This window comes from Carettochelys insculpta, chromosome 6, assembly GCF_033958435.1.
Source record: "Carettochelys insculpta isolate YL-2023 chromosome 6, ASM3395843v1, whole genome shotgun sequence".
In the NCBI taxonomy this organism is placed as follows: Eukaryota; Metazoa; Chordata; order Testudines; family Carettochelyidae; genus Carettochelys; species Carettochelys insculpta.
Window position 1 is genome coordinate 120155032 of NC_134142.1, and position 13149 is coordinate 120168180.

General features: G+C 42.4%; 2 protein-coding genes across 2 annotated transcripts; both read right to left on the reverse strand.

Annotated features, from left to right (window-relative positions):
* Positions 1 to 1463: 1463 nt before the first annotated feature.
* LOC142014045 (olfactory receptor 5F1-like) lies at positions 1464 to 2408 on the reverse strand. Its single transcript, XM_074996055.1, has one exon. It carries the CDS (start codon positions 2406 to 2408, stop codon positions 1464 to 1466), a length of 945 nt encoding a protein of 314 aa, XP_074852156.1.
* A 9446-nt stretch (positions 2409 to 11854) lies between these two features.
* Positions 11855 to 12799, reverse strand: LOC142015157 (olfactory receptor 5F1-like). Its single transcript, XM_074998575.1, has one exon. The coding sequence runs from the start codon at positions 12797 to 12799 to the stop codon at positions 11855 to 11857; it is 945 nt and encodes a 314-aa protein (XP_074854676.1).
* Positions 12800 to 13149: the final 350 nt, after the last annotated feature.

The window sequence follows — 13149 nt, forward strand, 5'->3', positions numbered from 1 at the left end:
GCTGTTCTTATGTTCTCACCTGGAGAAGAGTGGAGGTGAAGTGATGATCCGAAAGGACGCATTGTGGGTATTGGGAGTGCTTTTGGAGGCTAATAAAATTGATTTAATAACACTGCCCTCTGCACTTGCATGTCAACACTGAAAAATTGATTTTTGGCATTATTCCTAGTGAAATCAGGTGTACAAAAGTTGACTTTCGAGCCCCTTAAAATTGACCTATTGAATGCTGTGGTGAAGACTGATGCTTTATAAAATCATCCTAAGACCCTTAAATTTGATTTTATCCCCTTGTGCAGACCTGACCTTAGACAGCAGTGGCTATCACCCAGCACTGTAAACCAGAAAGGTTTATTAGATGACTGGAACACAGTATAGGATATCCATGGTTAAGACACAAAACAGGACAGCTATAGCAAGGTCCCTGAGCATGGGATGCCCCAACAATCCCTGAGTCTAGAAGCATGACTCCTGCTTCCAACAGACGATAGATAACAATCCCTTCGTCTTTTGTTCCTCTTCCCAGGCAAAGTCCCTCCTATTGACTCACTCTTCTTCAGCTTGTTAAATTGGGTAGTTTTCTGCAGAGGGCCAGGTTCCTCAGTTGCTAGGTAAGCAATTCTCAGGCGACTGTCCTTCTGGGACCCCAGGCAAACAGGTATCAGCCTCCACATGGGTTTGTGCAAAGAATAACAACCTTTGGCCACAGCCTAAACCCTCTTCCTCACATAGGGGAAACAGAGACATGCAGTAGTCCACAAAACATTATATGAAAAACTCCCACTTGTTCACAGAGGGGCACCAGGATCTTCTGGTACTAGGGTAAAGTGGGAAACCATAGACCTCTGGTGTGGTAAGAGAAGAGGAGAGACTCATGTGGAGGTGCACAAAAATCTACCGTCTCCAGCTTTCCCACACACACTTTGAGCAAAACTACGCTATTTCAGACAAGACTTGGAGAGCATTAACCTCCTTTATACATGTTCTGCCTAAAGAAGGACACCCCATTCTGAGAAATGTGCCGAATTTTTATACTAAAACATTTTCTCTGGCCAATGATACAGATTTGGGTGGATCAAAGCATTTGACAAATTCATGTTGAATTTGCTGAATTCTTTAAGTGGAAAAAGAGTGAGAAATTATTTGTTGTCATATACCATCAAGGAAATGTTTCAATTTTCTCAAAATGACATTTTCTTTTAGATATTTCCTACAATATTATTTTTAATGAAAAATGATGAAAGCCCTACAAATGTTAAAAAAAAATGTAAAGTGAAACATTCTGTTTGACTGGAAATGGATTTTTTCTTTTTAAAATCAGTTTAAGTTTTAGCAAATCAAGAAATGATCTTAGGTGCTATTTCACTGGTTAAAGAGGTTGCTACTCCTCTTTTCCAAGATGGTTGAATTTTCTGTTTGAATCTCTTTGGGTTAAATTTCATTAACACCCCACAAAACGATCAAAGTCAGAGTATATGACAAAACAGTTTCCTTCCCATCAATCTTCGGAGAGCAGCCTTCACTTCCTTGTTCCTCAAGCTGTAAATCAAGGGGTTCAGCATGGGGATGACTAGTGTGCAAAACACGGACATCACTTGGTTCTGACTGTGTGTGAAATTTGAACTGGGCTGTAAATAGATAAAAAAGCCAGTTCCATAAGACAAGGTGACAACCATCAGGTGGGAGGTGCAGGTGGAGAAGGCTTTGTGTCTGCTCTGGGTGGAGGGGATCCGCAGGATAGCAAAAAGTATGTACATGTAGGAGGTGAGGATGATTAGGATGGAGCTCAGTGTATTTACTCCAGCAGTAATGAATATGAGTGTTTCGTTGAGATGGGTGTCGGAGCAGGAGAGCTTGAAGAGCTGGGGGCTATCACAGAAAAAGTGATTGATGACACTGGTGTGGCAGAAAGACAAACGGCTTATTAAAGTGGTGTGTACCATGGAGATCAGTAAGCATAGGGCATATGATCCAGCTGACATCTTGAGACAAAGGCCCCAGGACATGACTGTGGTGTAGAGCAAGGGATTGCAGATGGCCACGTAACGGTCATAGGCCATTATCGCCAACAGCATGCACTCAGCAGAGACCAAAGCTATAAAGAGAGAAAACTGCACAAAGCACCCAGTAGAGGAAATGGTTTTCTTCTCTGCTAGGAAATTCTCCATGGCTTTGGGAGCGATAGTAGAGGAGCAGCAAAAATCCACAAAGGCCAAGTTGCCCAGGAAAAAATACATGGGGGTGTGGAGCTGTGAATCAACAGAAATTAATGTGATCATCCCAAGATTCCCCACAACAGTGATAATATAGATCACAAGGAACAGTGTGAAAATGGGAACCAGTAGATCTGGAGAGTCAGTGAATGCCAGAAGAATGAATTCTGACACTGCTGTGTCGTTGTCTCCAGCCATTCTCTTCTGTGCTTGTACAGAAATAAATCTGGCTTCTCACAAGCACCCCTACAGTGAGGCACATATGAAATCACCTGGAAATCCTACTGTCCACACAGGAAATGGTGAAGGCATTGACGTGTCCTGAAAGTAGTGGAGAAGTTATAGAGATGCATAACAAGTTGACGTGTGCTTCTGTGTGAGCCTTAACTCCAATCTATAGGAGAAAAATGACTTCTCAGAAGAAACTTCTCAGACTAGACCAGACATACTGACACAAGCACATCCAAAATAAGGAAATTATGATGACCAAAATCCTTCATCTTTTTTCACTTCATGAAAAAAGTCAAACCACTTTTTCCACAAAACACTCATTTCTCTGGAGACTTTAGCCTGGCCCAACTCCCACACCCTGCAGCCCCATATCATGTTCTATATCTCCTCCACCCTTCCGAAAGGTTCCCTGAGCCCTTGGGTCCCTTGGTCCACCCTGCAGAATATAAACAGGGAGGTTTACTGGGTTCAAAGAGAGGGCTTCAGAAGAAAGAAATGGGTGACATTTGTCCCCTTTCTGTGGACCTTCCAATAGCTGGAGGACAGGAGATCCCACAGTAATTCTTAAGAAGGTGACTGGTTACCTTTGTGATGTTTAGCAGGTTTCTGGAGTCCTCTACACATCATCTTCTCAGTGTTTGCTGACCATCTAACAAGCCCTGGGAGAGATATTTGTGCTCCGTATACAGGAATCACAACATGGGTCTAATGTGTGTCTGGTATGAAAGTGAGAGAGAATAACAATCATAGGAGGTATCCGGTGGGGGTAGATTAATGTCACTCCTCTGAAATGAGCATTGTCCATTTATATCAGTGGCTGATTTGAGCCAATTGTTTTTTCAAACAGTTAATGGATGAAAAGAGAAAAAATTGGAACGACACAGACTGTCAAAGGTGCTGTTTTAGGCATCCATGTTGCCCATCCCTCAGAATCATAGAATACTAGAATTCGGAAGGGACATCGAGAGGTCATTCCATCCAGAACCCTGCACTCATGGCAGGATTAGGCAGGATCAAGCACCATCTCTCTCATCCGTGACAGATGTTTGTCCAGCCTTTGTGGATTTCCTCAGCCTCCCCAGGCAATTTATTCCCGTGGTTAATCATCCTGACAATTGGAAAGTTTTTCTAATGTTCAATCTAAACTTCTCTTGCTTCAGTTTAAGCCCATTACTTCTTGTCTTAGCATCAAAGGCTAAGGAGAATATTTTTTCTTCCTCCTTTTAACACCCTTTTAGGTATCTGAAGACTGTTATTGTGTCTCCTCCCAGATTTCTCTTTTCCAAACTCAACAGATCCTGTTCTTTCAATCTCCCCTCATATGCCATCTTTTCTAAACCTTTGATCATTTCTGTTGTTCTTTCCTGGATCTTCTCCAATTTGCCCACATCTTTCCTGCAATGTGGTGCCTAGACACTGGACCCAATATTTCAGGTGAGGCCAAATCAGCACAGAGTGGAGCAGAAGAACTGCTACTTGTGTCTTGCTTGCAACACTCCTGCTCCTACATCCTAGAATGGTTTCTTCTTTTTTTTTTTTTTTTTTGCAAGAGAATCACACTTTGAACCCATATTTAGGTTGCGGCCTACTATGAACCCCAGATCCCTTTCTGCAGTCCTCCTTTCTAGACACTCATTTCCCATAATATCATTTTTCCTGACGTTACTATATTATTTTTATTATGGGTTATGCAGTATTGGAATATTAAAAGCCCAAGCAGAGGTAGCCAGAGGCACATCTTAGCTTCTCCTCTGTTGTCGGAGGAATGGCATCTCTCAACACAGTGAACATGCTGCACAGCAGCACAATGCCAGGTGTCTCAGAGGGAATGAACAGAACAGGTCATCATCAAGTACATCCATCCCCATTGGCCCATTCCCGGCTTCGGGCAAAACTGAGGCTAGGGACACCAGCCCTGTCCATCCTGGCAAATAGCCACTGAATGACTTAATCTCCATGAGTTTATCTAGTTCTTTTTGAACGCTGTGATAGTCTTGGCCTTCACCACCGCACCCTTTGGCAAAGAGCTCCACAGGCGTGTGAACCTCCTGTTGTTTGTGTTAAACCTGCTGCCTATTAATTTCTTGGTTTTTGTGTTATGAGAAGAAGCAAATAACACGTCCTTATTGACTTATTTATCACACCAGTCATGATTTTATAGACCTCTATCACATCCCTACTTAGTCATCTCTTTTCCAAGCAGAAAATCCCCAGTCATCTTAATCTTTCCTCACAGGGAAGCCGTTCCATACCCCTAACCATTTTGGTTTCCCTTCTTCATATGTTTTCCAATAACTCTTTTTCTGAGAGGGGGGTGACCTCATCTGCACACAGTATGGAAGATGGGGGTGTACCATGGATTTATATAGAGGCAATATGATATTTTTGTCTTATTATCTATCCCTTTGTTAATGATTCCCAACACGTTAGCGTGTTTCTTACCAGATGGGCGAGGAAGAAGGCATCCCAATAGACGTTCTGCATATAGTATCTTCTCAACACTTTTTGTGTCCAAGCTACAGAAGCATGGAGTGTGCACTGTGAGTGTCAATACACAGATTTGCTAGCTGCAAGTTCCTAAGTTCCAGTCTTATGGAGTTTGCTTGGGGAATAAAAGGAGTTCTTAGTGTGATACGGAAGCCAGTATTTGCCCAGTCAAGAGCAATCATTCAAGCATGTATCTCAGGGTGGTTTGTTAACCTATCAGACAGTCCTCAGGGATCAGGTCAATGAGGATAGTAAACAATGCAAATTGGTCTGCTTACCCTGCTGGGTTGAAAGAATTGCACAGAGATCACACTGAAAACACCTGTGATTTGATTGGCTCTGGAGCAAATGTCCTGAGAGGGAACTACTCAGTAAGAGGAACTGGTGGTGTTTTTGTTTCTTCGGGAGATTTTTTTGCAGGGAGTATTCTGTGATTTCAAAATATCTGTAGATTCCATCTGGTGGTAGCTTGAACATCCAGAAGCAGAGACCAATTTTTGGCCCTTGTTTCCTTAGGCTGCTGCTACGCTACCGTGTTCCTGTTGGAGGGGCCATGGTAACGAGACAATTTGAAGCAAGCTAATGAGGTGCTGACATGCACATTCAATACCTCATTAGCGTAATGGCAACTGTGCAAAGAAACATATATTTTCAGATTGACAGTGAAGACGGAGGCAGCTTCGAAATAAGCGCCCCACTTCGACGTTCCCTTACTCCGTTCTAGTTCTGAGGGAGTAAGGGAATGTTGAAGTGGGCTGCTTATTTTGAAGTTGCCCCCATCTTTCCTGTCAATCTGAAAATCAAAGTGTCTTCATGTGGCTGCCATTATGCTAATGAAGCACTGAATATGCATATCTGCGCCTCATTAGCTTGCTTCAAATTGCCTCATTACCACGGCCCCTCCAACATGACCATGGAAGTGTAGCAACAGCCTTAGTGTTTAGTTAGGCAACTCATTTGCCACCAAAGGTCATAGGCATCTCACTCTTTGCTGGGCTGTGTGCAGTTAACCTGCTCGTGCTCTCTGCCTGCTTTCCAGTAGCTGAGGTTGACAGCAGGAAAAAACCATCAGTGTCTTTGTTCGGGTGTCTTGGAGCTACAGCAACGGATGAGCCAGTGGCATAGGCACTATTTCCAGAATTAGGGGACAGCTGTTCTATGCTGTCAATCTCAAACCAAAATCTATTGACGCAGCGCAGCCAAGTACACATGAGCACCACCATTGCCAGGAGATGTAGGAGATGAATTGGCCACATGTTTTAGATGGAAACTGATTCCAGCACCAGAGTAGCAGTGAGATGGAATCCTGAGGGCAAGTGAAAACAAGGCTGCCCAAAAATAGCATGGCAAAAGGCTGTGGAAGCCAAGCTGAAAAAGCTAGGGCACAACTGGGGCACCATTGAAAATCTTGAAGGAATAGACAAGAGTAGAGAAGCTTCATCCTTGCCCTAGAAGCCAGAGGTATAATAGCAAAACAAAAAAGCAGTCAAGTAGCACTTTAAAGACTAACAAAATAATTTATTAGGTGAGCTTTTGTGGGACAGACCCACTTCTTCAGCCCATAGCCATACCAGAACAGACTCAATATTCAAGGCATAGAGAACCAAAAACAGTAATCAAGGTGGACAAATCAGAAAAAATTATCAAGGTGAGCAAATCAGAGAGGAGAGGGGCAGAAGGAGGGAGGAGGGGACGTCAAGAATTAGATTAAGCCAAGTATGCAAAAGAGCCCCTATAGTGACTCAGAAAATTCCCATCCTGGTTCAAACCACATGGTAATGTGTCGAATTTGAATATAAAAGAGAGTTTGGCAGTCTCTCTTTCAACAGTGTTGTGAAAATTCTTCTTCAGTAACATGCAGACTCTTGAGTCATTAACAGAATGGCCCACTCCATTAAAATGCTGGCTAACAGGTTTGTGGATCAGGAGTGTTTTAATGTCTGTTTTGTGCCCATTAACTCTTTGTCTAAGGGAGTTTGAAGTCTGTCCAATATACAAAGCATCTGGGCATTGTTGGCACATGATGGCATATATGATGTTAGTTGAGGAACATGAGAATGTGCCTGTGATTCTGTGAATAACCTGGTTAGGTCCAGTGATGGTATCTCCAGAATAGATATGTGGACAAAGCTGGCAGCAGGCTTTGGTGCAAGGAAAAGTTCCAGGACTGGTGTTCCTACGATAAAGACTGTGGCTGTTGTTGAGAATCCTCATAAAGTTGGGAGGTTGTCTGTAGGAGAGAACAGGTCTGTCACCTACGGCCTTCTGGAGTGTGGTATTTTGAGTAAGGATAGGTTGTAGGTCTTTAATAGGAATTGATTATGATGATGATGAGAATGATGATGAGAATGATCAATTCAGTGTTTTACCACAAACTTCCTCAGTTGTCTCGGGCAAGTTACTTAGCTTCAGACTCCCCATCTGTGAAATGGGTATGATACCATTTCCCAATCTCGCAGAAGTAGCGTGAGTCAGAAATACAGTTTTCCAGGAAAAATCAGGGTAGGGTTCTCAGCTGTCCTTAGTCTTTGGATAAATGTTCTAGCATTTGCTAAATTTCTTGCTTTTGCAGGCTATCAGGTTCAGTCACACAGGCCTAGTACCTGCACACAGAACTCCTAGATTCTTTGACCTCTTCTATTAAGTCTGTTACTTGCTCCTTTTTCATAAGTGTGCACAAGTTTCTCCTTCTAGAGACATCTAAAACTAGAGAACCTAGCTGATGCTTCACCCTAAGTTTTTGGCTCTGCAGTTTTTTTTTTTAAAAAAAAAAGCTTTCAACCAAATCCATTCAACAGATGTTAAAATTACTTCTAAATAACTTGTGGAGTTGCTTGAAAATTGTAAATTCTATCACACGGGACATTCCAATATTTTGAGATTTTTTTCATCTTCAGTGGAGTAGAAACATCAACACTTCAAACAGAAGAAAGAGTTCTGAAATATGTTAATGCTGAAATATCTGAGCACTGCTTTTTGGTGGGGTTTGGCATTAAACTGAATTTGGGTGAGCTATTAGGACTGATGGGAGTTGTTGCTTAGGTCTCTCCTTTACCTATTCCCTTTTGTAGGCCAAATATATATATATATATATATATATATATATATATATAAAACATTTGAAAATCTATATTTCTGATGTTAACCATTCATTTGCTTCTACATTCTTTTTGCATTTACTTATTGAATTAAATAATCATATATATGGAAGGCAATATGTAAGCTGTTGAACTGTTTCTCCCCACCCCTAATTTTTTTCTTTATAACTTGTACTTCAATGGCTTGGTCAATTTGTTTCTAGGTGAACAACAGTGTAATTATCTAGATCTCATATTCCATTAGCTCATTAGTGGGGAGGGCCCTGTGATGGGACATAAGGGACCAAGGCGGGTCCAAAGTTGCAGTTTAACTTCTAAATATGGCAGCTTGGTAGAAGGGAGAACTAAGAGGGTCAGTGATGTGTTCTGTGGGGAACTCATTTTAATGCCCTTTGGACACGTTGGAAGGTACCAGTGCCTCTGTTTTGGGCTTTTTTTCCTTCCAGGATTGTGCCAGGAACTGTGGATGACAGGGCACTTTGCCAAACATAGCCAAGCCCCTTCACTTACAACTACTAGCTTAGTACTAAAGCTTTAAGAGCTAAATGTGCTCCACTCACTGGAAGGGGACAAGAGTCACATAAGTTTCTCATGATTTTCAGACACCTGCTGGTTGGGGAAAATTCTTCTGAGATCTAAACCAGCTCCAGCCCCTGGACCGGACACCTCTTCTAACATCCTCTAATCCTCTACTGGGAGACTGACCATTTGACTTTTATTATGGGCCTCTCTTGTTTAAGCTGAAATACCAATTCCATTAGTGAGTAGGCAGTACTTGACCCATAAATCATTATGGCTATGTCTACACTTACCGAAAACTTTGAAACGGCCATGCGAATGACCAGATCAAAGAATACTAATGAGGCGCTGAATATGCATTTCAGCACCTCATTAGCATGCTGCCAGCTGCGGCGCTTCAAAATTGCCGCATTTTGCTCCTGCACAGCTCTTCTTCACGGAGGGTCCTTTTCGAAAGGACCCCACCAGCATCAAAATCCCCTTATTCCTATGAGCTCTACATTCTTGAGCTCATACAAGAGCTCATAGGAATAAGGGGATTTCAGTGTTGGTGGGTTCCTTTTGAAGAGGCCCCCTGTATAGACAAGCCGCGTGGGAGCGAAATGCGGCTAGTTCAGAAATGAATATGCATTTCAACACCTCATTAGTATTCTTCAATCTGGCCATTAGCATGGTCATTCCAAACTTTTTGGTAAGTGTAGACATAGCCTGTGTGTTGTTCAATCACTAGAGTGGAGAAACAGTTACTTTGGATTAGCAAGCAGGGTACACCGCATTCTTGTTTCTGGTTTTCCTTGTTCCCTTCCTTGGAAATTAGGGAGGTACAAATTACCTAAGGTGTACATGGAGACACTTGGAAAGTACATGCAGTCGGTGCTCTTGGCCTTCCTTCTGCTCAGTTGCATGAACAGAGTCCAAATGCCCAGGCCTTAATGTCCAGTCAGTGTTTATTTAAAAGGTTTTATTCCAAACTTATACAAAAATGACAGATAAACAAGATGTGTACATGGAAATAAGTAGTGTTGGGCAGACGGAATATAGGACCCCAAAACACCAACTGATACTGTACAATGCCTCACACTGATGTTAAATGTCATGCAATACTGGCAGGTCAAAGTCTTGTGTCATTAACCAACAGAGTTCAAGTTTCCTACATCTAATTTTCCTCCTTGCCAGTATTCCTACTTTTCAGCGTCTTGTTTGTCCTATGTGGTTTTTTGTGCTGTGCAGAATGAGTCAAACAAAAATTTCATAGTACATCATGCTGCGCTGTGACGTTATTGCTGACTGGCTCCAGTGGCCCTCAAGTCACAATCAAGGTCGTCATTTGCCCCCATTTCTGAAATAGCTGAGTATCTTATAGCGTTTCACTTATTTATGTTCCTACAGCTCCTTAGAGGTAGGAAAGTGTTCTTATCTCTGTTTTACTGGTGGGGAACTGAGGCACAGAGAGTCCAACAGCAGGCACAAAGCGGATACACGGAGACAGAATGTGTCTGGGTCACCAGCAGCCAAGAAGCCCACATGAAAGTCATCTTGTCATCACTGCATAGGGGGGAAGGAGAGGACAACTGCAGAACCAGGCACACTGAAAGAGTGGGATCTGTAGTCATTTAGTTCATTTTCTGATCCATTTATTTAATTGGTATTTAAATCAACTCTTCATTTGAATATTCCCCTTTCATCATTGCCATGCCCTTTCTGGAAGGGAGGGGGCTGTGTAGAAGCGGCCTTATTGTGCTGCCTGATATTAGGATTATCTCCTGTGCTGCATTATACATAATTTATGGAGGCCGATTTAAGTTGCAGGATGATAAAAATACAGGAGTTATGAATATGCATTAGGTATCTAAGCAAAGCAAGGCTGAAATATAAGGTGTACAGGTTGAGGCCTGTAAGATTCAGCTAATCCACATTAGGCCATAGGCTTAAGAATTCTTGACATAAGTAAGTGACTGAAAGACAACCCTATGCCAATAATGGTCACCAGACTACATGTGCAAATAGGTGATATTCTGGCAAATCTACAGCAATGTATTCAAGATCATGGGATAGCTTATTGTAAGCTCTTCTAAACACCCTGACCTTCTCACAAGGTCCATGTTGTTTAAATAATTCTAATAAGCACAAAAGGAAGGATAAAAATGAAGAAAATCCCAATATAAGCACAAATAGGGAATAGAGGGATGAAACTTTCCTACAGATGCATAAGATGTGAAGTGTAGTCAAGATGGCAGAGTGTTCCCTGGTTGGGAATACCTACTGGAAAACCCCAAGTAGGAACTGCCCCTCTACTGATGGTCCATTGTTGAGGAAACCATCAGACCCTAAAAATATCTTTGTGGATGTGAGTATGCCTGTACTTATAATTTATGTACAGGCATTCTTATATTACTATAGATGCCTGGGTAGTCATGACCTTGCTTGTTACCCTAATAAAACAGACTAGACTCTGTGCTTGTAAATGAATGTGTGGCCTCTATCCCTGGTCTTCACGTGTTCCTAGTGTCTCTGAATAACAGACAAAATGCACAGGTGGCTTTCACTCTCCTGGGTTCAGACTGTAGCCAGCGGAGCCAAACCCATGGTCATAAATGATAACATCCCTAGATCTATTCTCACTGAGGCTACAGGTTGGTAGTCCCAGATGATTTCCTGTCAAGGGAGAGCTTCCTTTCATTTACCCTACAAGAGACAAATCATCCTCCTGCAGCCATGGCTGTTTCTGAGCAGAGGATGCAGTGTGGTTGGGCAGAGTAGGCAAGATACAAGAATGATCAAGGCTGTGCAGGGATTCCAAACTTTTGATCTAGTTCAGATACATGGCAGCAGGAACAAAGACTGCCAGGAGAGGGATAGGACAATAGAACTCTTTTGCCCCTTACTTCCACAGAGGTTACTAAACAAGACAATATTACTTGTTCCCTGTCCCAACCTACCTTTGCACCCATGGAGCAGATAAATGACTGTCCAGAGCCCTGCTCATGATTGAAACATGACATTTTGATCAATCCCACATTGCATTTTGTCCAGCATTTCCTTTCATGGAGAATTTCAAGACTTTCAGATTTTGCTCCAATTAAATAAGCACCATTTTGAAAACTCAAAACCTTTCAAAAATAGGCTTTCCGTTGTCTACATGCTTCAAATTTTTAAGCTTTCTGAGTCTCAGTGAAGGGGGTGATCTAGCTACCTTAGATAAATATTTCACTGGCTAACGAGGCTCATTCCTTTGTCAACCAAAATTGCATATTCTGCTGTTTTAATCTTTTTGAATCGTCTCTTTCAGGCCCCATCAAATTAACAAAGTCAGAGCAACTGAAAAAAAAAAATTCTGCCCATCAGTCTTTGGAGGGCAGCTTTTACTTCCTTGTTCCTCAAGCTGTAGATCAAGGGATTCAGCATGGGGATAACCAAAGTGCAAAACACAGACATCACTTGGTTCTGAATGTGTGTGAAACTTGAACTGGGTTGTAAATAGACAAAAAAGCCAGTTCCATAAAACAAAGTGACAGCCATCAGGTGGGAGGTGCAGGTGGAGAAGGCTTTGTGTCTGCCCTGGGTGGAGGGGATCCTCAGGATGGCAGAGATTATGTAGATGTAGGAGGTGAGGATGATCAGGATGGAGCTCAGTGTATTTACTCCAGCGGTAATGAATATGAGTGTTTCGATGAGGTGTGTGTTGGAGCAGGAGAGCTTGAGGAGCGGGGGGCTATCACAGAAAAAATGATTGATGACACTGGTGTGGCAGAAAGATAAATGGCTCATTAAAATGGTTAGTAGCATTGAGTTCAGTAAGCATAGGGCATATGCTCCAGCTGTCATCCTGAGACAAAGTCCCCAGGATATGACTGTGGTGTAGAGCAAGGGATTGCAGATGGCCACATAACGGTCATAGGCCATGATTGCCAACAGCATGCACTCAGCAGAGACCAATGCTATAAAGACATACAACTGCACAAAGCATCCTGTAAAAGAAATGGTTTTCTTCTCTGCTAGGAAGTTCTCCATGGCTTTGGGAGCGATAGTAGAGGAGTAGCAGAAATCCACAAAAGCCAAATTGCTGAGGAAAAAGTACATGGGGGTGTGGAGCTGTGTATCAACAAAGATTAATGTGATCATTCCAAGATTCCCCACAAGGGTGATAATGTAGATCGTGAGGAACAGTGTGAAAATGGGAACAAGGAGATCTGGAGAGTCCATGAATGCCAGCAGGATGAATTCTGACACTGCTGTGTCGTTGTCTCCAGCCATTCTCTTCTGAGCTTGTACAGAAATAAATCTGACTTCTCACAAGCAGCCCTGCAGTGAGGCACATATGAAATCACCTGGAAATGGTGAGGGCATTGACGTGTCCTGAAAGTAGAGGAGAAGTTATACAGAAGCATAACAAGTTGACATGTGCTTCTGTGTGAGCCTTAACTCCAGTCTATAGGGGAAAAGAGTCAAAGAAAGAAACTTCTCAGACTAGACCAGACCAGACATAATGACACAAACACACCCAAAATAAGGAAATTATGATGACTGAAAGGCTTTGTCTTTTTTCACTCTATGAAGAAAGTCAGACCATTTTTTCCATAGAAATCTAATTTCTCTGTTAGCTT

Coding starts and splice junctions, on each gene's coding strand:
- LOC142014045 (XM_074996055.1), bottom strand. CDS start 2,408: ATGGCTGGAGACAACGACACAGCAGTGTCAGAATTCATTCTTCTGGCA.
- LOC142015157 (XM_074998575.1), bottom strand. CDS start 12,799: ATGGCTGGAGACAACGACACAGCAGTGTCAGAATTCATCCTGCTGGCA.